This window comes from Rhamphochromis sp. 'chilingali' (assembly GCF_963969265.1).
Source record: "Rhamphochromis sp. 'chilingali' genome assembly, chromosome: 2".
NCBI lineage: Eukaryota > Metazoa > Chordata > Actinopteri > Cichliformes > Cichlidae > Rhamphochromis > Rhamphochromis sp. 'chilingali'.
In genome coordinates, this window is record NC_137930.1 from 40,283,287 (window position 1) to 40,308,968 (window position 25,682).

At 41.6% G+C, this 25,682-nt stretch overlaps 1 protein-coding gene and 1 pseudogene across 5 annotated transcripts in view; both read left to right on the plus strand.

Moving 5' to 3' along the window:
* The window catches only part of LOC308392604 (scavenger receptor cysteine-rich type 1 protein M160-like), a 61,563-nt gene extending 42,118 nt beyond the window's left edge, over positions 1-19,445 (plus strand). The window contains exons 13-20 of one of the 4 annotated variants that reach the window (XM_080875689.1): positions 2,132-2,437; positions 2,516-2,815; positions 12,795-13,100; positions 13,188-13,478; positions 16,372-16,698; positions 18,893-18,981; positions 19,068-19,225; positions 19,321-19,445. In XM_080875689.1, coding sequence (XP_080731815.1) covers positions 2,132-2,437; positions 2,516-2,815; positions 12,795-13,100; positions 13,188-13,478; positions 16,372-16,698; positions 18,893-18,981; positions 19,068-19,211 — 1,763 coding nt within the window. In that variant the 3' untranslated portion in view covers positions 19,212-19,225; positions 19,321-19,445. Of the gene's footprint in view, positions 1-2,131; positions 2,438-2,515; positions 2,816-12,794; positions 13,101-13,187; positions 13,479-16,371; positions 16,699-18,892; positions 18,982-19,067; positions 19,226-19,320 lie in introns of those variants that run through there. The other 3 variants (XM_080875690.1, XM_080875691.1, XM_080875692.1) reach the window with 3 other exon arrangements.
* A 92-nt stretch (positions 19,446-19,537) lies between these two features.
* On the plus strand, positions 19,538-22,288 carry LOC308392610 (E3 ubiquitin-protein ligase TRIM21-like; annotated as a pseudogene). The gene is made up of 3 exons (XR_013974771.1): positions 19,538-19,643; positions 19,837-19,882; positions 20,433-22,288. The product of XR_013974771.1 is annotated as an E3 ubiquitin-protein ligase TRIM21-like (transcript).
* Positions 22,289-25,682: the final 3,394 nt, after the last annotated feature.

Below are 25,682 nucleotides of genomic sequence, written 5' to 3' on the forward strand. Positions count from 1 at the left end.
ACAGGCAAATGGTTCATTTATGTTTGATGTGTGTTTATTCCTCCCTAAATATCGTCGGTGAAGTTCGCCATGCATGTCAGATTTTCCTGCGCATTTTTTATACCTCTGCCAACAGAGAGAGAAAAAAAATCACATTCTAACAGACAGCTGGTGCTTAGAATACAGTTGAATAACTATTAAAAAACAGATGATATTTAGATGATAGTTCAGTCTCACACATGTGCCAGTGAACCATTAAACGTCTGTGAAACTATGCAGTTATGAAACGTAACTTTAACCTCAGCCAAACCGATTTGCTCAGTTGTAAATAAAACAGCGAAGTAAACGTGACCCGACAGACAGAACCTGAGTGAATGAAGTCCAGCGTTTAACCACTGAGAGCTAAAACTCAGCTGAGGTTTCAAAGCTGTGTGCCGGTGATTGGACATCAGCCGCTGATAAAGCTGGCTCGCCTATAAAGTGCTCTGTAAGGAAACAAGCTCCAGCAGCTCTGCGCTCGGGGAAAACACTATATTTACTTATCTTGTGCAGAAAAATGCGCTGACATTGCGTTATATCGAGCACCGGCTGCCCAGTTAAACTGTGACTATCACCAGGTAACTAGGCGTGTTTCTTGAATTAGCAGCAGGTGTTAAACAGCTGACAGATGAGGAGGAGGATGCATGCAGGTAAACTGAGGGTCTGCTGAGCTGATCGCTGGTTTCGTGAGAAAAATGTCAGCTCGTTCTTTATGTTACAGAAGCACAGAGACACAAGACCAGGCGGAAAGAGACGATCATTCGGTGAAAATGAGAATCTGCGAATGCAACATGTGGAACACGGAGAGTGGAATATGTAAACAAACCGGTTAATGTACCCCCTCGGTGCACTCTGCATGCTAACTGTTAGCAGAGCTAGTGAAATCTCTGAAAACATCTGAGCACTTTTGCAAGCATGTTCTATGTTGACAACCTGACCAGACATACGGCGCGACATTCGCGGCTAAAACACTGTTAAAAGTGTAGCTGGTGACAGAAAAACGGGGTATTTTAAAACTACACCACCACCATTGCTGCTTGTGATTTGATCTGCATTCTGGGATACCTGGCTGCCCCAAGTCTACACAAGCAATCGATTATCTAGGATCGACCTGTTTTGACTTACTTTGCACGGCAACCAATCAAATGTTAGAGAAGCTGCATGGGCAGCGTTAACCCCGCCCCCTGAGTTTGATGGGTGAGGCTGACAGATAAAATTATTTCATGACGAGAGCCAGGCGCCAGGACTGCCAAAATGAAATAAATAAATATATCATTAAATAATTAATTAAATGTGTCAATAATTAATTAAATGTGTCAATAATTAATTAAAATGTGAAATACATAAATAATTAATTAAATGTGTCAATAATTAATTAATTACATGTGTCATAACTATTTATTTAATTAATTAATTCCAATTTTAATTAATTATTGCCACATTTAATTAATTATTTAATGGTGTATTTAATTAATTCATTATGGCAGTCCTGGCGTTCCATAGGTATAAACCCTCAAATGCAGACCTTAAAGCAGATAACTCATAAGCTGGAGAGGAAATTGTGTATTACAAATTTAGAAGACCATCAATTAGCCTGGAGAAATAGTTTGCTGCTTTATTAAAAAAGAAAAAAAGCTCTGTGTATCTTGCTGCTTTCTATCTGACCGTGTCTTTTGGGGTACTGGTTTCACAGAACAAATGTTGAGGGAAGATGAAAACAGGAAGGAGATTTGTGAATAAAACCATCAAATGAGCGCTTAAATAGATGGATAATACACTATCATCATCAAAAGGAAAATAAAGAAACGTAAAATATAATATGTCAACAAATTTGTCTCTCTGGCCATGTCATGTCCCTCCATCAGCTGCACCGATTTTACTGGTTCCACAAGAAAAAGGGACAATACTACACATCCACAAAGGGAACCAGTAGGCTGGGGCTGCAACTACAGCTTTTTTTTTATTATGAAATCTAACTGTGATGCTAACATGTTTCCAGTGTCATCTTGGAGTTGTGCTGAGGTTGAATCAGTGAATAGTTGTTTGCTGCCATCTTTTTCTTGTGTGTCTGCTGTCTCTGATCTCTCTGTTTGATCTTCTCTGATGTCTCCAGACTCTGTCAGGCTGCTGAATGGTTCCAGTCCGTGTTCAGGCAGACTGGAGGTGAAGTCTAACCAGAGCTGGTCCTCAGTGTGTGAAGCTGACTTTGACCAGAAGGATGCAGAGGTGGTCTGCAGGGAGTTTGGCTGTGGGCCTCCTTCGGTCCTCCAGGGGGCGCTCTATGGAGAAGTGGAGGCTTCAGTGTCGAGCAAAGAGTTCCAGTGTGGAGGCCATGAGTCTGCTCTCCTGGACTGTAGAAGCTCAGGCTCAGCTAGAAACAGCTGCTCACCTGGCAAAGCTGTTGGACTCACCTGCTCAGGTAGAAGAGGAGCTGCAGCTTTGATCTGGCTCAAACTCACTTTATTTGTTTATTGATGACTCTCTGCTTTCTGTTCAGAGTCTGATGATGTCAGGCTGGTAGGAGGACCCAGTCGCTGTGCAGGTACACTGGAGTTAAAACATCTTAGAGAATGGAGACCAATGGGGTACTCTGATGATTCCTGGACCCTGAAGGCAGCAGCTGTTGTGTGTGAACAACTGGACTGTGGCTCAGCTGTTTCTATGGAAGCGGCACAGTCCTCATACAAATTTGTGTGGTTGATCAGGTCTTCCTGTATTGTGTCCAAAACTCCTCTGTCCAATAGGGATTGTGCAATATCAGATCAGCTTGACTACATCCTGAAACTCACCTGCTCAGGTAATTATGTTGAAGATATTATCCATGACTGTGTGCTCTCTTTGTTGTAGACTTTCACTTTCTGTTCCTTTAAAAATGCACATTGGTGTTCTGGTATATCTTATCTGACTATCCAGAGTTGAGAGTTTTTAGGACATCTTGAAGTAATAAATCATCTGCATAGCAGTGAAAATGTACGCTATGCCTTCTGATGATACTGCCTAAGGGAAGCATGTATAATGTAAACAGAATTGGTCCTAGCACTGAACTCCACTGGAACTCCATAATTAAACTTAGTGTATGAAGAGAACTCTCCATCTAATTCAATTCAATTCAATTCAATTTTATTTATATAGCACCAAATCACAACAAAAGTCCCCTCAAAGCGCTTCATAGGTACAGAGAAAAACCCAACAATCATATGACCCCCTATGAGCAAGCACTTTGGCGACAGTGGGAAGGAAAAACTCCCTTTTAACAGGAAGAAACCTCCGGCAGAACCAGGCTCAGGGAGGGGCGGCCATCTGTCGCCACTAGTTAGGGTGAGAGAAGAAAGACAGGATAAAGACATGCTGTGGAAGAGAGACAGAGGTTAAGAACAGATATGATTCAATGCAGAGAGGTCTATTAACACATACTGAGTGAGAAAGGTGACTGGAAAGGAAAAACTCAATGCATCATGGGAATCCCCGGCAGCCTACGTCTATTGCAGCATAACTAAGGGAGGATTCAGGGTCACCTGGTCCAGCCCTAACTATATGCTTTAGCAAAAAGGAAAGTTTTAAGCCTAATCTTGAAAGTAGAGATAGTGTCTGTCTCCCGAATCCAAACTGGAAGCTGGTTCCACAGAAGAGGGGCCTGAAAACTGAAGGCTCTCCCTCCCATTCTACTTTTAAATACTCTAGGAACAACAAGTAAGCCTGCAGTGTGAGAGCAAAGTGCTCTAATAGGGTGGTATGGTACTACAAGGTCATTAACATAAGATGGGGCCTGATTATTTAAGACCTTGTATGTGAGGAGCAGGATTTTGAATTCAATTCTGGATTTAACAGGAAGCCAATGAAGGGAAGCCAAAACAGGAGAAATATGCTTATGCTCTCTCTTTCTAGTCTCTGTCAGGACTCTTGCTGCAGCATTTTGGATTAACTGAAGGCTTTTCAGCGAGTTTTTAGGACATCCTGATAATAAAGAATTACAGTAGTCCAGCCTGGAAGTAATAAATGCATGGTCTAGTTTTTCAGCGTCACTAAGAGACAGGATATTTCTAGAGATGTAGTGGAAATGGAAGAAAGCAGTCTTACATATTTGTTTAATATGTGCATTGAAGGACATATCCTGGTCAAAAATGACTCCTAGGTTCCTCACAGCGTTACTGGAGGCCAAGGTAATGCCATCCAGAGGAAGAATCTGGTTAGATACCATATTTCTATGGCCGAGTACAATAACCTCAGTTTTATCTGAATTAAGAAGCAGAAAGTTAGCGGCCATCCAGGTCTTTATGTCTTTAAGACATTCCTGCAGTTTAACTAATTGGTGTGTTATCTGGCTTCATGGACAGATAGAGCTGGGTGTCATCTGCATAGCAGTGAAAAATTATGCTAAGTCTTCTAATGATGCTGCCTAAGGGAAGCATGTATAATGTAAATAGAATTGGTCCTAGCACCAAACCCTGTGGAACACCATAACTGACCTTAGTGTGTGAAGAGGACTCTGCATTTACATGTACAACTTGGAGTCTATTAGATAGATATGATACAAACCACTGCAGTGCAGTACCTGTAATACCTACAGCATGTTCTAATCGCTCTAATAGGATATTATGATCGACAGTATCGAACACTGCACTGAGGTCTAGCAGGACAAGCACAGAGATGAGTCCCCTGTCTGAGGCCATAAGAAGATCATTTGTAACCTTCACTAAAGCTGTTTCTGTGCTGTGATGAGCTCTGAAACCTGACTGAAACTCTTCAAATAAACCATTTCTCTGCAGATGATCTGTTAGCTGTTTGACAACTACTCTTTCAAGGATTTTTGATATGAAAGGAAGGTTGGAGATTGGCCTATAATTAGCTAAGACTGCTGGGTCTAGAGATGGCTTTTTGAGTAAAGGTTTGACTACAGCTAGCTTGAAGGCCTGTGGTACATAGCCGATCATTAGAGATAGGTTGATCATATTTAAGATTGAAGCATTAATTAATGGCAGGACTTCTTTGAGCAGTTTTGTAGGAATGGGGTCTAAAAGACACGTTGATGGTTTGGAGGAAGTAATTATTGAAGTTAACTCAGAAAGATCAATTGGAGAAAAAGAGTCTAACTTAACATCAATGGTACTAAGAGTAGCTGTAGATAATATTACATCTGTTGGATGATTATTGGTAATTTTTTTCTCTAATGATAAAATTTTTATTTGTGAAGAAGTTCATGAAGTCATTACTAATTAGTGTTAAAGGGATGGTTGGCTCAACAGTGCTCTGACTTTTGGTCAGCCTGGCTACAGTGCTGAAGACAAACCTGGGGTTGTTCTCATTTTCTTCAATCAGTGACAAATAGTAAGATGTTCTGGCTTTGCGGAGGGCTTTCTTATAAAGCAGCAAACTATTTCTCCAGGCTAAATGATGATCCTCTAAATTTGTGACACGCCATTTCCTCTCCAGCTTACGAGTCATCTGCTTTAGGCTACGTGTTTGAGAATTATACCACGGAGTCAGGTACTTCTGATTAGAGACCTTAGTAGGGATGGGTACCGATATCCGGTGCCATTATGGCACCGGTTCTGACATAAACGGTAGTAACCAGACCGAAAAGCAGCGCACATTTTGGTGCTTTTTTTTCCTGAGATGTCACACACTTTGAATTCTAGCCAATCATTTTACCTTTGCGAGCGTAGTAGGCGGGTCCAGGTACGTACGTTCTTTTAGAGCAGAGCTACAGATTAAAAATGCCCAAGGCGAAGCGGTCAAAGTCTGGCTGTACTTCACAGCAAAAGATACAAACTCAGCAGCCTGCAACAAGTGCTTTAAGGTGATACTGTGCAAAGGAGGTAACACCTCGAATCTGATGAAACACCTGGCGACGCATAGCGTTTTTTTAAAAGCCGAGAAATGTGCCGTATTTGATAGCTTGCTGCGAGACCTCACACCGAGCACATCTACTGCGGGTGTGGTGCCTGTTATCGGACCCAGAGTTAGCAACATCCCCCAAGAAACCAAAGAGGAGAGTCCTGGCCCCTAGCCCTGCCAGTGTAGCAGAAATGATGACGGATGATGATGGCAGCAGCAGCCGTTCTTCTCTGCGTGAGTAGCTTAATGTTGTTCGTGTGTAATTTACGTTGAGTAGGCTAACCACGTTATTACATTAATGCACGTAAGGTGAACTAGCAAACATCATCATAGCTACATGCGGCTGTCTTCTTGTTTGATGGCAGATACTCCCTTCACCCTGGCCAAAAAGGCTAAAATGGCCAAAGAAAAAGTGAAAAACAGTTAAACATGAGAGGTTTTTGGACAAAGTTGGTATTTTTCCATTGTTTAAGCACTGCTTCCAGCCAAGAGTGATACCATATATGCCCTATAGCTGCAGAAAAGGCTAACATTGTTATCTTTTTACAAAAAACAGCTAAACATGAGAGGTTTTTGGACAAAGTTTTTGTTCTTGATTCTTTAAGCACCGTTTAAGCACCGGCACCGTTTCAAAAGTACCGGTTTGGTACTGGTATCGGATAAAACCTAAACGATACCCATCCCTAGACCTTAGTTTTCACAGGAGCTACAGTATCCAGAGTCGTACGCAGTGAGGAGGTAAAATTATTAACAAGATAATCGACCTCTGTTGGGGTAGCGTTCAGATAGCTGCTCTGCTCTATGTTGGTACAGGTCATTGAAGATGATAACAGTGGGTGGATTATATTCTTAAACTTAGTTACAGCGCTTTCAGAAAGACATCTACTGTGATGAAGTCTACTCTCCACTGCTGTGTAATCAATTACTGTAAATGTAAATGTTATCAGGAAATGATCAGACAGGAGAGGGTTTTCAGGAAACACTGTTAAATGTTCAGCTTCTATGCCATATGATAGAACAAGATCTAGAGTGTGATTAAAGTGGTGGGTGGGTTCTTTTACATTTTGAGAGAAGCCAATTGAGTCTAATAACAGATTAAATGCCATGTTGAGGCTGTCATTTTTAGCGTCTACATGGATGTTAAAATCACCCACAATAATTATTTTATCTGAGCTGAGAACTAAATCAGATAAAAAGTCTGAGAAATCAGACAGAAACTTCGTGTAAGGCCAAGGTGGACGATATATGATAACAAGTAAGACTGGTTTCTGAGTTTTACAGCTGGGGTGGACAAGGCTAAGCATCAGGCTTTCGTTAATTAATAGGCTGGTGTGAAAAATTGCTGCCACTGTGCTTTGAGATTTCTGATAGTTAGAATGACTCGGGGGTGTTGATTCGTTTAAACTAACATAATCATCCGGCTGCAACCAGGTTTCTGTAAGGCAGAGTAAATCGATTTGATGATCAATTATTAAGTCATGTACTATCTACATTAACAAACTGGAGTCTATTAGATAGACATGATACAAATCACTGGAGTGCAGTGCCTGTAATACCAACAGCATGCTCTAATCACTCTAATAGAATATTATGGTTGAGTGGCGGCGTTGCACCTCCGGCGGCATGCCCCGGATCCGGCGGCAGTGTCACAGGTCCGGTGGCCTACCACGGTTCCAGGGGTAGCGGCGTAGCAGCACGGGCAGCCTGCCCCTGGTCCGGTGGCAGCCTTGCAGCTCTGGCGGCCGCCCACGATGGCAAAACTTCCTTGCTGACACCAGGAACTTGCGCGCCCTACGCAGGTCCCGCTGGCATGCTCATCTCGTGCTCGAGCAGAGTGGGTCCCTCCGGCGCGCTGACCTACTGCTTGGGCAGAGTGGGTCCCCGGGCATGCTGATCTCCTGCTCGGGCGCTGCAGCTGCAGGTGGTAGAGCCGATGGTGATGGTGGTGTGGCGGCTGCAGGTGCTAGATTGGGTGGATTTGCAGCACCAACAGGTAGGTGAAGTGATGTAGGTGAAGTAGGCTTATGAAGCAGCGGCTGGGGCTGTGCAGAGCAGTCAGTCCATTCCAGCCCTGGTAGCGTTCCGCAATCCTCTGCTGGCAGACTAAACTCCCCCGAGTGTTCAGCAGAGGATAGAGACAGCCGAGTTGCCGGCTGAGCTACAGCGAACTGAGCTACAGGCCGGGGCAGCAGCATTAGCTGTCTCACAGTTCAGTGACAAAACCGATGTCCTTTTTACTCACCACAGCTGGCTGTTGGAAAGACTGGGAATCCGGCTGCGTTGAGGAGCCTGTTCTGAGAAACCATCCTACTCTAAACTTGAAACCATAACCTTAACAAGTATTCCGGATGGGTGAGAGAAAAAGAAGTCAATTTGGCGTTGGTTTTGTGCGAATGCGCCACGTCTGCGCAGAAACATTGGCTAGGATGTTTTTTCAGGTAGGATGGATTCCCAGAACACCGGCAGTGCAAGCGTTGCTCCCCCGACTAGCCTGATGAGCTGTAGGGCTGTATCCCAATTCAGGGTCTGCAGCCTTTAAGTACGCAGCCTTAACAGTCCACAAGGGCCGCGTACTCAAACACCGCTAAGGCCAGAAGTGCGAGGGTTGTAGGATTGTGAAATGGGACGGTCTAGCCTCCGTCGCGCTGCCCAGGTTGCCTAGCAACCATGATACTAACAGCTGGAAATTTTTCATACAGCTTTGTTTGACAGAAATGAAGGAGAAAATCTTTTGTTCATTTGTTTGTTTGTTTTTACATGAGCTCTGATAGATTTTTTTGAGTATCTGAGGCTGAGACCACAGGACTGTAAAAACATAATTGTTGGGCTTCATTTCTGTACTGAACAGTCATTTAAGATTAGCTAGTTAATAACAATTAGCTAATGTTGTTCATGAGACTAAAGTCATCTGTCACGGTCTGGCTGGGGCAGACCGTATGTGTTGCAGAGGAGGACTCAAACGCAGACCAAAACATGGTGTGGATTAACAAAACAAGCCATTTATTGAGGCTAGCAACGAGGGTACAAAATAATAGGGCACTGATGAAAACTAAAACAATAACCTAAACTGGGTGAACTAATAACAAAACATGAAAAACCTTAACCACAGTGAACTGACAGAGATACCTGGAGATGAGACATGGATGAGCAGACGACCTGACAAAGAATGACTGAAAGCACACACACTAAATAGACACAGGAGGATAATGAGGAAAGTGGCAACACATGGAGAAACAGCTGACACATGAACATAACGACGTCACGGTGGGAGAGTAAAACTGAACACGATGAACACAGAAACACCAGACCTCTTCACAATAAAACAGGAAACATAATGAGACATAGACATGACAACCCGAACTTGACAACGTAAGACACAGACATGAAACACATGAAGAGCAGGGGAGACTTAACATAGTTGGAAACACGAGGGGGAAATAATAAGAACTAGAAACACCTAGGCATGATAACAAATGAACTTAGGAAACCTGAAGGGCTTACATAAACTAATACTCAAAACGCTGGGTCAACAGACCCAGGATCATGACATCATCTCACTTTGGTAATGTAAATATAATATGGCCAATTTTAAAGTTATTATATAAATATATAAATTCCCTCTTTCTTTCCCCCAGTCAAGTCTGTCCCGTATTCAGCAAGTGAAAATAAAATAAACAATAAAAGGTGAATCAAATGGACCATTATGGCAAGGCTGGGATGGTCAATTTGGTAAAGTAAATCCGTTGGGCATCTTTCTCCACCTTTAGACAATAATTCTGATGGCAAAGGAGCCAAACGGGACAGGCAAAAAAAAGGAAAAAAAAAGTTATTATATAAATTATTATTAGTTATTACAACAGTGAGCTTGAACTCTGTGTCAAATACTGAGCTTCAGTAAAGATTCAAGTTGCATTTATTTATATTTCCTATCACCTTAAATCTTCACTCAAAGAGAAGTGTCTGTTACAGTGTATATATAGATGTATTATATATCAGAGACAAATATTTTTCTTTTAATATTCCTTTATTGGGTGAGAAAATCAGACCATGTCATAACTGCTTTAAGTCATACAGAATAGATATCAGAGCCTTAAACAGGCTGACTTCTGCTAAATGGGTCAAACTGGGCAGAAAGTATACAAACACATAACATCCTTATAGAATATTATGTAACACTATAGATCAACTTACCTCAGAATATATAAAGCATATAAACAATTACAGCAATATGATGCAACAAACACAGCAGTGCTACTAATCAAAAATACTCAAAGCTTCATAGAACTGAAACAAACATTTATTTTTAGTTCCATTCTGCTGCTGATACATACTTTAGGTTTCTGAACATTAAACTTGTTGCTGCCTTTCATAGTGTGTAACTTGAAGGCCCTGAGTACTTTCTCCCACACTGAAAACACTGGAATGATCAAATTATTTGAATATTACCTAATAAGACTGATTCAGGACAGACAATTAGTTATTTTAAACTTTTCTAGCAGTCCTTCACAAACAGGGAACAGTCTGTCTATTCTCTCCATCTGTCAGCTGCTGCTGGCTCTTCCTCCTCCTCTTCCTCACACACTGCTGAGTTTGTCCTGGTGGATCATCAGGGGTGCAAAGCCTCACAGATGTGCAGCAGTGGGTCCCTCAGTCTGTCCTCACTCTGGACACTTGCAGTTGTCACACATGGAAATCAAATGTGTGATAAGCTGCAGGATTCAAACACAAGTGTGACTTATAAATACATGTTCATACTTTTATTACACAATCAGAGAGAAAGAAACAGAGAGAGAGTGCAGGACAGACAGACAGGTGACAGTCTCAGGTGTACACACTGCTACAAACAGGAGGATTTAGTGTTTGTGTTATTACGAGTGCTAAACAAGAAGAGTTCCCAGATGGTACAGTGGACACATGTGTGACTCCTGTGATTAAAGCATCTTTCTTTCAGCTTAACGAGTGAACCGTCAGCTCGTTTAAACACACGTTAAAGTCCGTTTGGCTCGACACCACCGAACAGAGGCAGCAATATAACATAGCTAACATTAACAGTGCAGTGAATCCTGCTTGTGCTGTGATATTCAGGACTGCAAACAGAGCAGCATCACTGACTTTTAGCTTGTTGTGTTTGTGGATATATGACTGACTTTAATTATCCATGAAATCATCACAATCTCTGTAAGATTAAGGCCAACTATTGAACGGCGTATATTTTAAAGGCTTTAAAACCAGGTTAACACAGAAAGTACAAACATCACTAATGTCACATAACTTTGCCGACATGTGGCCAACAGTAATGTTTTAATGTTCTTCGTTATTTAACATTCGCACATAAATAAGTGACACAATATTCGGTACTTAATTTTGAAAGTTTACTCTTCGGCCGCTCCGTTTCAGCTGTCTGCCGTTTTTTCCGCAAAATTATCCACACCCACTGCCGCGCTATGAAGTCCAGGATATGTTGGGCCATGAAGTGGCCTAAATATATCAACAAATACTTTTGAAAAATATATTAAAAGCTTTCAGGCGACGTTGGATGGCTGGTGTTTATCCTTTGATACACAAGATGCAAGGCGTGCCATCATTAACTATTAAAAAGGTTTGGTGATGAAATATCTGGTTTGAAATACAGAATGGGAGGAAAGGAAAGCATTCGTCTCTATAAGCTTGGTCTAGTAATCGAGAATTAATTTTTCAGAGTTGGGGAAAGGCTTAATTAATTAGCTTGATGATATGAAACATCCAGTGATTCCTCATGTCTCTACTTTCATTCTACGTCACATTCATAAGTAATTAGGATACTGTGGGAGCACAAAGAGTGGATGATAAATGATTACAAACCCTTTTGTGTGAGGTAGAAGGTAGAAAACTGTGTACTGTAGCATTGTTGCAGGAATGACAGTGGTGGTCAAAGAACAAGAAAAGTTTTGATGTTCAAGATATTGTCATCGTGGCAGACTCCACTACTCCTTGTGGATCCTGGTTGGTAGTGTGGGTGGGAGTGGCACTTTTTTTGGCACTTAAAAAAATAGAATTGAATAAAAATGGAAGATAGAAGGAGTTGGAACAGTACGAGTCCCATCACCCCCTGGCTCTATTCTAGCTGTGCACTGCCTACTCAGAAGATGAGAGATTCAGACCGTCTCTTTTTGGGTACTGGGTTCATAGAACAATATTCAAGGCAAGACAAAGATAGGAAGGAGAATTGGGAATAAAACCATCAAATGAGCATTTACACAGACAATACAACATCACCACCAAAAGGAAAATAAAGAAACATAAAATATAATATGTCAACAAATTTGTCTCTCTGGCCATGTTATGTCCCTGCATCAGCTGCACCAATTTTACTGGTTCCACAAGAAAAAGGGACAATACTACACATCCACAAAGGGAACCAGTAGGCTGGGCCTGCAACTACAGCTGTTTTATTATGAAATCTAACTGTTATGCTAACATGTCTCCAGTGTGTGCTGTTATAAAGATGTGTTCTGTTGTTAATGGGGGTGACCGTGGTTCAGGGGGTTGGGAAGCTTCTCTTGTAACCGGAAGGTTGTCGGTTTGATCCCCAGCTCTGTCTGTACTGGTTGTTGTGTCCTTGGGCAAGACACTTCACCCTACTGCCTACTGGTTTTGGCTGATGGCGCGATATGGCAGCCTCGCTTCTGTCAGTCTGCTCCAGGGCACCTGTGACTACAACTGTAGCTTGCCTTCACCAGTGTGTGAATGTGAGAGTGAATGAATAATGGAATTGTAAAGTGCTTTGAGTGTCTAGAAAAGTGCTATATAAATGCAATCCATTATTATTATTATTATCATTAATGATGAAGTCATGTTGAGTTGTGCTGAGGTTGAGTCAGTGAATAGTTGTTTGCTGCCATCTTTTTCTTGTGTGTCTGCTGTCTCTGATCTCTCTGTTTGATCTTCTCTGATGTCTCCAGACTCTGTCAGGCTGCTGAATGGTTCCAGTCTGTGTTCAGGCAGACTGGAGGTGAAGTCTAACCAGAGCTGGTCCTCAGTGTGTGAAGCTGACTTTGACCAGCAGGATGCAGAGGTGGTCTGTAGGCAGCTCGGCTGTGGGCCTCCTTCGGTCCTCCAGGGGGCGCTCTATGAAGAAGTGGAGGCTTCAGTGTGGAGCAAAGAGTTCCAGTGTGGAGGCCATGAGTCTGCTCTCCTGGACTGTAGAAGCTCAGGCTCAGCTAGAAACAGCTGCTCACCTGGCAAAGCTGTTGGACTCACCTGCTCAGGTAGAAGAGGAGCTGCAGCTTTGATCTGGTCAAACTCACTTTATTCTTTTACTGATGACTCTCTGCTCCTCTCTGCTTTCTCTTCAGATAATGATGTCAGGCTGGTAGGAGGACCCAGTCGCTGTGCAGGTACACTGGAGTTAAAACATCTGGCAGGATGGAGACCATTGTGTGGCTCTCATGATTCCTGGACCCTGAAAGAAGCAGCTGTTTTCTGTGAACATCTGGACTGTGGCTCAGCTGTTTCTATAGAAAAGCGACGCTCCTCACGCACATCTGCATGGTTGATTACACCTGAGTGTGTTCTATCCACATCTCCTTTGAGGGGTTGTGCAACGACAGATTCTTCTTACCAAATCCTGAAACTAACCTGTTCAGGTAATCATACTGATGATATCATCCATGACTTCATATATGACAGAGATTTATGAAGCTGTGAAAGATAGCAGCAAGATTAGCAACAGACTGTCTCCAGCAGTCACAACATGGCAGAACTTAAGAAATCCTCTAAACCAATGTCCAACCAGCCTGAAGGACTCCTTCAGCCTAACAGCTTTCAAAGTTCATAGACAAGTACAGACACAAAGGCTGTAGGATAATTAAACTAGTTAACAGGTTGTTTGGGAACAGGGAACAGGACAGGAGGGAGGAGAACCTGAACTGACAGCAGGAACTAAAACATACCTTGGTCCTGTTGTAGCTCTATGTGATACTGGACCACACTGATCACACCTGTTCTGGTTCGCACCAATTGCACATGCTCACTTGAGTTGTATCTTTTTTGTGTGGGTGCATCACGAGAGTGCCATGCTTTCATATGTTAGCTCAATCAAATGCTAGTCTAGTATAAAGAAAAGATCTTTCTGTTATTGATGTGCAGAACCGGCACTCCAGTACAGCACATCTGGATCAGCTCTTTCTGTTTAAAAAGTCCTAACCTCTGTTTTTAATAAGTAAGTAGTACAGAGCTTTGATGGAGTTATACCATTGTCAGAATCCTTTAGCACAGGCGGGGGGTGTGGTAGCAACCCTCAACTCCAGCTTAGTATTCAATCAAAGACCCAGACAGAGTTTTAATTCATTTGAATGCCTTATGCGTACCAAGAAATGACTTAATACATTTCTTTTCAAGTAAAAATGTAACCATTAGAGAAAATGACCCAGCTGTCTTAGCTAATTATCAATCAATCAATCAATCCATTTATTTATAAGCAAAGTTAGACCTGGTAGTAGCAACCTTATCAACAAAAAACTGTAAAAAGCTTCCACAGGTGGCTGAAGTAACCTTCACACTGGACACAGGGCCTGTAACAATTATTAGAGATGATGTCTGATACTTAATACTTCGTTTTTGTAGTTTTGATCTTTTTGCCATTTTCCTTCCACTTTTCTGGAGGTCCTTCTGAGAGTGATATTGCTTAACCAGGGATTTGTTTTAGGTCTAATGTACTTAGATTTAAAAGGAGGAACAGCATCAAGAACATGCTGAACAAAGTGAGCAGATGATCAGCGCTGAGCTTAAGGGAGTAATTGTCCAAGGGAAGTGCACCAATATTCTGATAAACAGCAGAAAAACATCCAGCAGTAGCAGGAGGGATGATGCAGAATTTGCACGCAGGTAAAAGAGGTTTAACTCGGGGACATGGTGCAGAAATTTGGATTATAACAGGCATCTGACCAGAAAAGTTGAGCTTGCAAATGTCAATATCGCGGAGCTGCAGACCACAGGATAAAACTAAATCCAAAGTATGTCTATGGTCATGGGTGGGATCCCTGACTGATTGAACAACATTACAAGAGTCAATAAGATAAGGGAAATCTTTCACAAGACATTTTTGGTAGCAGCAAACGTGAATATAAAAAACCCCAGGAATTAGAATGCTGTCAAATCTTGGTAAGATCCCAGATAAAAAGACAGAAAGGTCTTGAAATGAAATCCTTGTTAAACTTGGAATGGTGATAAACAAGTGCACCCAGCACAGGAGAATAGAGTTCCATCAGAAATAATTGGAGTTCAAAGCTGCCCCAAATGTCAGAGGTGAGAGACCGGCAATCAAAACAGTTTTTAGAAACAGATGCAAGATCTCTGCAGAAATCTCAGTTAGCTATTAAAAGAAATGCATTCCATTCTCTTATCCTTGTCAGGGCTGCAAGGGGGCTTTAGTCTATCTCAGCTGTCTTTTTGCAATAGGCAGGGTACACCCTGGACAGGTCGCCAGTCTATTGCAGGGCTAACACAAAGAGACAAGCAACCATTCACACTCACACCTATGGGCAATTTAGAGTTACCAATCAAGCTAACCCCACTGACTCCATGTCTTTGGACTGTGAGAGGTAGCCAGAGTACCTGAAGGGAACCCACGCACAAATGGGCAGAGCAGACAGACAGACAAAAAGACCGAGGTCCGATGGCAGAATTTAACTCAGGGACTTCTTGCTGTGAGGCAACAGTGCTAACTACTGTGCCACCATGTTGCTGTCATTTTACCATTCCTTTAAATTTAAGTTTTATTTATACAACAACAAATCACAACAGCAGCCACTTCAAGGTGCGTCGTTTTGGAAGGTAGACCCTACAGTAACACATACAGAAAGAAACCCAACAATCATATGACCCCCTATGAGCAAGCGCTTTGATTACAGTGGGAAGGAAAAACTACCCTTTTAACAGGAAGAAACCTCCAGCAGAGCCAGGCTCAGGGAGGGGCGGCCATCTGTCGCCACTGGTTAGGGTGAGAGAAGAAAGACAGGACAAAAGACATGCTGTGAAAGAGAGCAATAGATTAATAATAAGTAGTATTTTATCAGAAATACAAACAAGGAAACCCAGCCTGTAACAGTTCAAAGACGATTCTCTAAACCATTACTGTGAATTCCTTCTGTCTGTACAAGAACATAAAACTTGTTTATATCAGCCTAACAGTGTAAATTAATTACACTGGTGTACAATTCAACCATCAGAAACTACAGTCGTGTTCAAAATCCACTCATCATGGTGTGAGTGTCAGGATCATTTGGAGCTTTCAATCAGTTATTCGAGCTGTTCTGTTTCCAGGGTGGAGTGTTTGCACAGCATATATCTTTAATGACTTTAAAAATAAGAAGTGGACACACAAATTTGGATTTATTTTGGATTGTAGCATTAACAAGCTTGTGGTATTTCACCATTTTAAATATTGCTAACACCAAAATGCTCCACCATTCCACCTCTCATGAATGAATCAAGCCTCTCTCTTTCACCTCAGATTCAGAAGATTTTCTGTGTTTACAGACTTCCTGGTTCAGCCAGTCATCTCTGTGTCCTCCATGAACGGGGTTTCCAAAGCCCAGCAGCAGGAGCTTCGGGTATCAAGGGGCTCTAACTTCACCATCAGCTGCTCCATCCAGCCACAGTACCCAGGAGGCTTCTTCCAGCTCACCTTCACCTCCTCCAACACAGCATACAACTACACCCAACCAGCTGTCAATCACTCTGCTTATTTCCTGTTTCCTGCTGCAAAGCTCGCTCACCAAGGAAACTACAGCTGTGTTTATCACGTCTATGCTATCGCTCATAACTTCTCCTCTGAGAGCCGCCTGCTGTCTGTCACTGTGTCAGGTAAGCTGAAGCAGAGACTCTCAGATGTTTACAGCTTTGAAAGCTGAATGAGTTGATGACCCAAAGAACCAGGTCACCTGGCTTCCTGAAGGATATGTTACATTCCAGTTGAAGTCGGAAGCTGGAATTTCTGAGTTTGCTGTCAGAGTTTTTGATGATACTGTTTATGACCTGAATCCACATTAGCCAGATAAAATCGATGTTTCAGTGACATCTGTCGGTTTGAATTCTTTTTAAGCCCGTAGAAACTGTGGTTTGTTATATGCTAATTATTTTTCCAACTAAATGTTTTTATTTCAGCAGAATATAATTAAATCCAAGAATGTAATGTGGTAATTTATTACCACATAATAAAGTTATTACCACTCAAGTTATTACCAAGTTATTACTACTCAATTACTAGTGGTAGCTTCTGTTTAATAATGAGGAACCAGAGCTGCAAAATCTAAGGAGCTTGGAAATAAAAGCGTCTGGACTTTTTTAAGTTTCCTGAAGATGTTTTACATCTCGTCTGAGAAGCTTATTGAGTTCTAAGTTTAAATGGTGGAGAGTCACAGATTTAAGCCCTATGGGGCTTAAATCTGTGACACATAATAATCACATATATGTTATTAATAAAAAAAAAACAGGCAGTTCAGCATTTTGCAGCTCTGTAATAAGCTCTGCTTATTACACAGAAATTACCAGCCTCTCCAAAAAGTTGATTCTGTTCATCTGGACGTAGTGTTTTGTGGGAGAAACGTTTCGTCAAGTGACTTCTTCAGTCTCAGCTGACTGCAGGTTTCCCCAATCTTATAAACAGTACATTTGCATAATGACTGAAACCAGCCCACTGAAGGAACAATGGGCTGGGAGGTCAGTTCCTTAATCTTAATTATGCAAATTCTCATGACCATTGATCAACAACCACTGACCAAAGACCACTGATCAATGGCCATGAGTACCATTCACAGAGAGTTGGGGAATGGCTGCAATCACAGCATTGTAAGATGGCGAAAGATGTACCCTTGGGCCCCCTCCTTGATTCAGAGATGGTCTTTCCCATTTCACGTGAATGGCCTCCTCGACTCTGCGCTCAAACCAACGTTCCTCCCTGTCCAGGATGTGTACATCCTCATAATTGAAAGAGTGTCCACTGGCCTGTAGGTGTGAATAGACTGCAGAGTCCTGGCCTGATGAGGTGGCTCTTCTGTGTTGTGCCATCCGCTTCGCCAGAGGTTGTTTGGTTTCCCCGATGTTCATGGCAATCCTCCTGGAACTTAGCAGCGTGCACTATGTTACTCTGTTTGGGGGACCCGATCCTTGGGGTGGACCAGTTTTTGGTGCAGCGTGTTTTGGGGTTTAAAAGCCACAGAGACCCGGTGTTTAGAAAACATGTGTCTCAACTGTTCCGATACTCCTGACACATATGGGATCACTACAGGTTTTCACTTGGGCAGCAGTTGTCCTTCTCTCCTGGATCGGCTGGAGCTTTCTTTAGGTGCCTTTCCAGCTTTGACAAAAGTCCAGCTAGGATAACCACATTTACTAAGGGGCCTTCTTGATGTGCCGTTCTTCTGCCTCCCTGGTCGCTGTGTCAGTGGGGATGGTGTTCGCTCTGTGTTGTAGCGTCCTGATGACACCCAGTTTGTGCTCCAGTGGATGATGAGAGTCAAACCTTAGATACTGATCCGTATGTGTAGGTTTACGGTACACGTCAGCTTTTAGATGTCCCTCATTACTGATGGAAATCTCACAGTCTAAGAAGGCTAACCTGCCACTTTCATATCCTCTATGGTGAATTTGATTTGTCGGTCCACCGAGTTAATGTGATCAGTGAATTGTGGTATGTCCTGAGATTTGATTTACACCCAGGTGTCATCCACATATCTGAACCAATGGCTTGGTGGTGTTCCAGGGTAGGATAGCAAAGCCCTCTTTTCCACTTCTTCCATGTACAAACTGAACTGAAGTAACTAAAGAAGTCACTTGGATGAGTGACGAAACGTTTCTCCCATAAAACGCTACGTCCAGATGAACAGAATCAACTTTTTGGAGATTTACTTTCCTGGATGATTGAGAATGCATCAAGAAGAAACTACCAGCATTAATTGAATGGTAATAACTTAGAAATTACCACAGTATTACGTTCTTGTTTCTCCCTTTTTATCCTACTATTTTCACTTTAATACAAAGATGAATGTGTTTTTATCAGCTCCAACAGATTTCACAGTTCTCATCACAATGCTCATCCTACCGCTGACTCTGCTGCTGGTGATCACTGCCCTTTATTTCTACTGTCAGGTACTGAATACGTGTTTGTATCTGAGAATGAAGCCCTCTGCCTGTGATGCTGTCACTCTGATCTCTCTGTTGTCATCTGTCTCCAGGCCAGCAGGGGGCAGAAATCCAGCAGACAGAAGAACACTGAGCTGCTTGACTCTAATCAGGGTGTTTGTGCAGGTGAAGGAGGGACGGCTGCAAATAAAGGAGTTCAGCAGGACCTCCAAAGAGCTCATCCTACAGCCACATGAATTAATCAGCTGATGTGAGCGACCATCAGCTCAGTTTTCTGCTGAAGACTTAAATCTGTAAACACACCTCACTAACAAATATCTTCATTAATTATTCTGAAATGTGTAGAGATAGATCACCCACCAGGGAAGGCGGTGAGGCAACATTTTAAAAATGCAGTGTAACACTGGAATGTGGATCATTTACACTGCAGTCAAACAGGCCTCAACATCAGCTTATGACTTCTTGGTAACCACTGGTCACTATGGAAGAATGTGGATTCCTTCACTGGCAGTCTTCTGGTGAAATTGGTGCTGCACTGAAAAGCTCCCTCGCTTTGGTGTCTGCAGGCTGACGAGCTCGCTGCAGTTTGCATAGAAAACACAGACTTGTCTGCAAAAGTTTGCCAACTGCTCACAGACTACGTTCAATATCCTTTTACTTCCATTTATGTAAGAAAGACATTTTTAGTATTTAGAAGAAGTAGTTGCTGTGATGTTTCATGCTGTGTTTTCTTTTTAATTACTCCTTTCTTGACTCTTCTGGCTTTTATTATCCACTCTTCCTGTTTGCATCAGCCAGTAAAGGCTCACATTCACTTCATTCTGTAGTGTCATGTGTTTGCATTTGATCCTTGGCCAACAGGATACTGCTCCCTTCATCCAACACTAACATCACAGAAGAACACAAGGTTATTGTCTGCTTCCTTTATCCTTAATAAAATGTTCTGAGTCATTTTCAAAATAAATATGTGCTTTAATTGGAAAAACATTTATTTTTTGTAAAGTGGTATGTTATAAAAGTATGTCACGCATCAAATAAACTAATGGATGTATACTCTGAATATAACACAGAGAAGGAAAAGTTTATAGTTTGTCACACTCTAAACAAATATTTAATTAAGAAGGATAAGTTAAACTTTTGTAGATTTTGCTATTAAATTGTTGGGACCAGAAAGTACATTACACATTATTCAAGAACCATCAGAGGTTGATAATATGCCAGTCACCTCAGGTGACTACATGGAGCCATTTTGGAGATTTACACACTTTTTATATTCACCTGCAGTTTTGGTCATTGCTCATCACTCTGCTTTTTACAGGAATATAAATCCTATCACAGTAGATAGATAGTAACTCTAACTGCTGACAGACACATGTAAAGAGTACAAACCTGACACTTTTTTCTTTTCTTTTTTTTGTGAATTAAAAAAAAAGTGTTTCTTTTTTTTTCTCCGTCAGAGTGCAGACATGTCTGCTGCCAGCAGTCTGCGATCTGAAGATCAGTTTCTGTGCTCCGTCTGTCTGGATGTGTTCACTGATCCAGTCAGTATACCATGTGGACACAACTTCTGCAAAAACTGCATCACTGAGTACTGGGACATAAATAAGAGGTGTCAGTGTCCCATGTGTAATGAAACTTTCAACACTAGACCTCATCTGAGGGTCAACACCTTCATCTCTGAGGTGGTCGCTCAGTTCAAATGTGAAGTTCAGCAGAAGGCCAGCTACAGCAGCTCAGAGCAACAAGCTGCCAAACCAGGAGAAGTTCCCTGACATCTGCACTGGAACCAGACTGAAGGCCCTGAAGTCCTGCCTGGTGTGTCAGGAGTCCTACTGTCAGACTCACCTGGAGCCTCATCTGACAAAGAAAGGTCTGAAAAGACATCAGCTGATTGATGCTGTGGAGAACCTGGAGGGCAGAATGTGTAAGAAGCACGATAAACCTCTGGAGCTGTTCTGTAAGACTGACCAGACATGTGTCTGTGCACGCTGCTCTATTTCAGACCACAAGAACCACGAGTTTGTTCCTCTGAAGGACGAATATGAAGGAAAGAAGGCAGAGCTGGAGAAGACAGAGGCTGAAATTCAGCAGATGATCCAGAAGATTCAGCAGATCAAAGAGTCAGTGAAGATGAGTAAAGGTGCTGCAGACAGACAGAAAGCAGAAGGTGTTCAGGTCTTCACTGCTCTAAAGAAGTCTGTCGATAGAGGCCTGAAGGAGCTCATAAAGGAGATCGAAGACAAACAGGAAACAAAAGAGAAACACGCTGAAGGTCTGATCAAAGATCTGGAACAGGAAATCTCTGAGCTGAAGAAGAGAAGATCTGAGGTGGAGCAGCTCTCACGCTCTGAAGACCACCTCCACCTACTCCAGCTTCTTGTCCCTGAAAGCTGCTCCACCCACCAAGGACTGGAGAGGAGTGAGCGTCCGTCCACCATCATACGAGGGGACTGTGGTGAGAGCTGTGGCTCAGCTGGAGGAGACGCTCAGGAAACTCATGAAGAAGAAGCTGTTTGAGGCTGAGCTGAAGAGGGTCCAGCAGTATGCAGTGGACGTGACTCTGGATCTGGATACAGCAAATTCTAAACTCATCCTGTCTGATGATGAAAAACAAGTGCACTGTGGTGATGTGAGGAAGAAACTTCCTGACAACCCAGAGAGATTTTCTTACTGTGTTAATGTTTTAGGAAAGCAGAGTTTCTCTTCAGGCAGATTTTACTTTGAGGTTCAGGTTAAAGGAAAGACTGCCTGGACTTTAGGAGTGGCCAGAGAGTCGATCAACAGGAAGGGAAAAATCCCACTGTGTCCTCAGGATGGTTTCTGGACTGTGTGGCTGAGAAATGGAAATGAATACAGAGCTCTTGCTGGTCCTCCAGTCCCCCTCTGTCTTCAGTCTGGTCCTGAGATGATAGGGGTGTTTGTGGATTATGAGGAGGGTCTGGTCTCCTTTTATGATGTAGGTGCTGCAGGTCTTATCCACTCCTTTACTGGCTGCTCCTTCATTCACAAACTCCACCCATTCTCTGCACCTCTGATCATCTGTCCTGTCAATCAAACTGAGTCGATCAACGACTGATTTTATTTGATGAACTGATTGATTTTTATTGAAGGGAACAAATGAACATATTCAGAGTAAATACTCTACATTCTCCATGTTTTCTATAGAATCTGATTATCGGGAACTCTCATTCACACTTTGATTTTATTCTCATGGTTTTAAAGGTATAATTGAGACTCGAGCTGCCAGACAGGAGGAAAAGAGGACCCGAAAGGAGGTTCATGGATGTAATGAAGCCGAGCGTTGGTGTGTCAGTTAGAATCAGATTGACAGACTTTTAACTGGCTTCTGTTGCGCTTCACTTGCTTTCTCTCCATGTAACACCACTTAAACGTAGATGACCACAGTCGCAGCGTCCACTCAGTTATACGGAGATGGCGCCCTGTAGTGGTCACGGCAGAGTTCATCGGCACAAAATGAGACGTTTGAGTTTTGCTCAGTGTTCATTTTTATCAGGTTTTGAGTTTTTGGAGACTTGAAAGAAAATACTTTAGGTGAACTTGTGTTTTTTATTTGTGCTCTGATGAATAAAAACATTAACATTAATAGACTTTCTTCTATTTGATCTTTTTTTAATGCTGCCATTTAAATTTTCTACGTGCACACCTTTATAAGAGGGAAAAGTAGCAGGCCGCATGAGAAACCACCTGCATGTTCTCTTAACCTAGCGTAAGTTCAGCAAATTAGCATATTACAATAAAGTGCTGCACTCAACAGAAAAACAGTTTAGACTAAAAACATCCAACAATATTATAAAAATATAACCAACTGGGTTTGAACCTTTTTTTAGCACCTTTACTGCATGCAACTGTTCTGTAAACTGGAGCAGAAACAGAAACTCACCTCTGCCCAGCGAGGCCTCGGCTGACTGAGGAGAGTAGGAAGTGACACACATGGGAAGTCAAAGGTCACACAAACAAAAGTTCACAAAAATACAAATACACAAAATAAACATATAAATATTCATGAAAAATAATGATAAAATATTTCTAATGCACCTGTTACACGAGCAAAGAAATCAAGGAAATGAGATGAGGAGAGATGATCCAAAAGCAGAAGGGGACTCTCATCTACATGGATGTAAAAATTACCACCAATAATTATTTAATCTTAGCTGAGCACTAACTCAGATAAAAGTCTGAGATATCTGACAGAATACATGTTTGCACTAAATAATCGTGCAAACAAACATCTTCCTTCTATATGTTAAAGTGAAGTGAGAGTGAACATCTGGCGACAGATGGCCGCCCCTCCCTGAGCACTAGTTCTGCTGAAGGTTCTTCCTGTTAAAACTGAGTTTTTCCTTTCCACTGTGACCAAGTGTTTGTTAACAGGCATCATCTGATTCTTTGGGTTTCTTTGTATTACTGTAGGTATTACTGTAGAGTCCTCATCTTACAGTATAAATCAGAATCAGAAAGAGTTTTATTGCCAAATGTTGAGCAGATTTACAACATTAGGAAATTGCTGCTGTACTTTGTGCAAGACATACGATAAGACAAACACTTAAAGATAAAAAGAGCTAAGCAGATTGATATATACATGAGTGCAGGTGATGATCAGTGCAAGAATGGAACAGGTGCATAGACCACAATACAGGGTCATGTGTCTGAATCAGAGTAAGTGGTGGGAGTTTATCCACCGCAGATGTGACAGTAGTTAAGAAGCACTTCTCTGGTGTAAGAATATCCAGAAAAGTGTCCAGAAACACAAATTATGCAAAAAAACAAGACGGAAAATACGCCTGCCAGGGCATCCATTCGCTGCGGCATCTTGGAAAAGGAAGCACATTGAGGAGACTGTTGTGATTTGGCACAATAAAAATTACAGGGCATTGAAACACTTCTTTCACTCCCTGACATGCAAATCAGTTTATACATTTTATGTAATGTGATTTTTCCTTTTTTTTTTTTTAATTTTGGTTGATATTCTGTTGCTTTCCATTAAAATGAAAACTACCATAACAATTAGAGACTGTTTATTTTTTTGTGAAGGAGAACACTAACGATTCAACAGAGAATAAATAATTATTCCCTTAAAAGGGGTAGAGGTTGAACTAATTCCATTCAGAGGGGAAATGTGAAAAAAAAACAGGTCAGTTAATTGGCCTTAAGGTCTCTGATGATGACAGATGCACCAGTCACCCGTGAACAACTGCACTGTAAAATCAAATTAGTTCACAGAACTAAAAAAAAAACAAAAAACAATGCAAAAAATCTAAGTAAAGCTTACTTAAAAGAACTACGTTAGGACAGCTTATTCATTGCAAGTATACAATACTAAGAATAACTTGATGTTTCTGACTGTGAAATACGAAATGTTTACCCACAGATAAACATTTCAAGTTCTACTAAATTAAAAAACAATTTGTAGCAACTTGCCCAATAATGTTTACCACTCAGTTGATGTCTTTCTGTCCAACAGCTCCATTTCTAGACTTGTACGAGTTTGATGTAACGTGGGGAGTGCTGGTCCCGAGCCTCAAAGACAGTAAGAAACAAGTACAGGGACCAAAAAATTATTTAGAAGCTGTTTTGATCCCTAATGGTTGTGCAGTCATTATAACTTACAAGACAGAAGGTCAATGTAGACCTCATACAACCAAATTAGACTAAAAACACCGTCTATTACTGTGTCTGAATGTGTGGTACCGCCACTGTCAGTTTAGGCCTAAATAAATACGTGTTTAAAAAAGAACACCTAATTTAAATGTAATCATTACATGCTTGTTAAAAGCTAACATCCAATATATAAAGTTTCTAATAAGCACAATGACCTGATAAAACATGTGGCAGTGCTTACCCAAAATGTTTCATATGATTCAAACATGGGATTTAATTTAATTCTTTAGAAGGACAAGCTGAATTACTTTATTTTCAACTATAAAGCCAACCTAGACTTTAACTATTTAACAAGCCGGTAATCTGGTTATGGCTTTGGACTTTCACAACAAAACCTGTCTAAACACGTTTTGTTACAAAAAACCCACTTGAGATCTGTGACATTAATCGATGTCACAGATGTTGAAAAGCAATCACAAAGCATTGAAATAAATACAGGGGTCAAAATATACAGTTCATATGTTATAAAGGTTTGTATGGATTAAAAGCAAGCCCTGCCCCCTAACGGCTGCATCTTCTGAATAAGTTTCATCTGGGCTCTTATAGCTGCTCACTTTTCTATTTCAAACAATCAACAAAAAATGTATACGATTTTTATACAAGGTTTTTAAAGCTGCAGGGTTCATTTTTAAGTAACATGAGCTGAGATGCAGCAGCATGCACACTGAGCATCGGTGATATGAAAAGCTAGGCTAAAACTGGCTAGTTAGCAAGTTCATAAACCTGGTGCTAAACTGAGAGAATGCACAAAAACAGTTTGAATACATTTCCAGTTTACTTAGTTTTTCTAATTTATATCAACTCAAATAAACTGAGTTGATCAGCTTTTTGAAAAGTACCGGTAACTTACTTAAACTGAGCTCTAATAACAAGTTGATAAAAATGGAGTTTGGTCTACTTAATTAAACACAATATTAGATTTTATGCCATCAGTGGAAACATCAAAGCCAATGAGATATCCTATTGTTTTGTCAGCTTGCAGTAGTCTGGAAACAGCTTCAGTCCCAACGTGCTTTTATAGGTAGAAA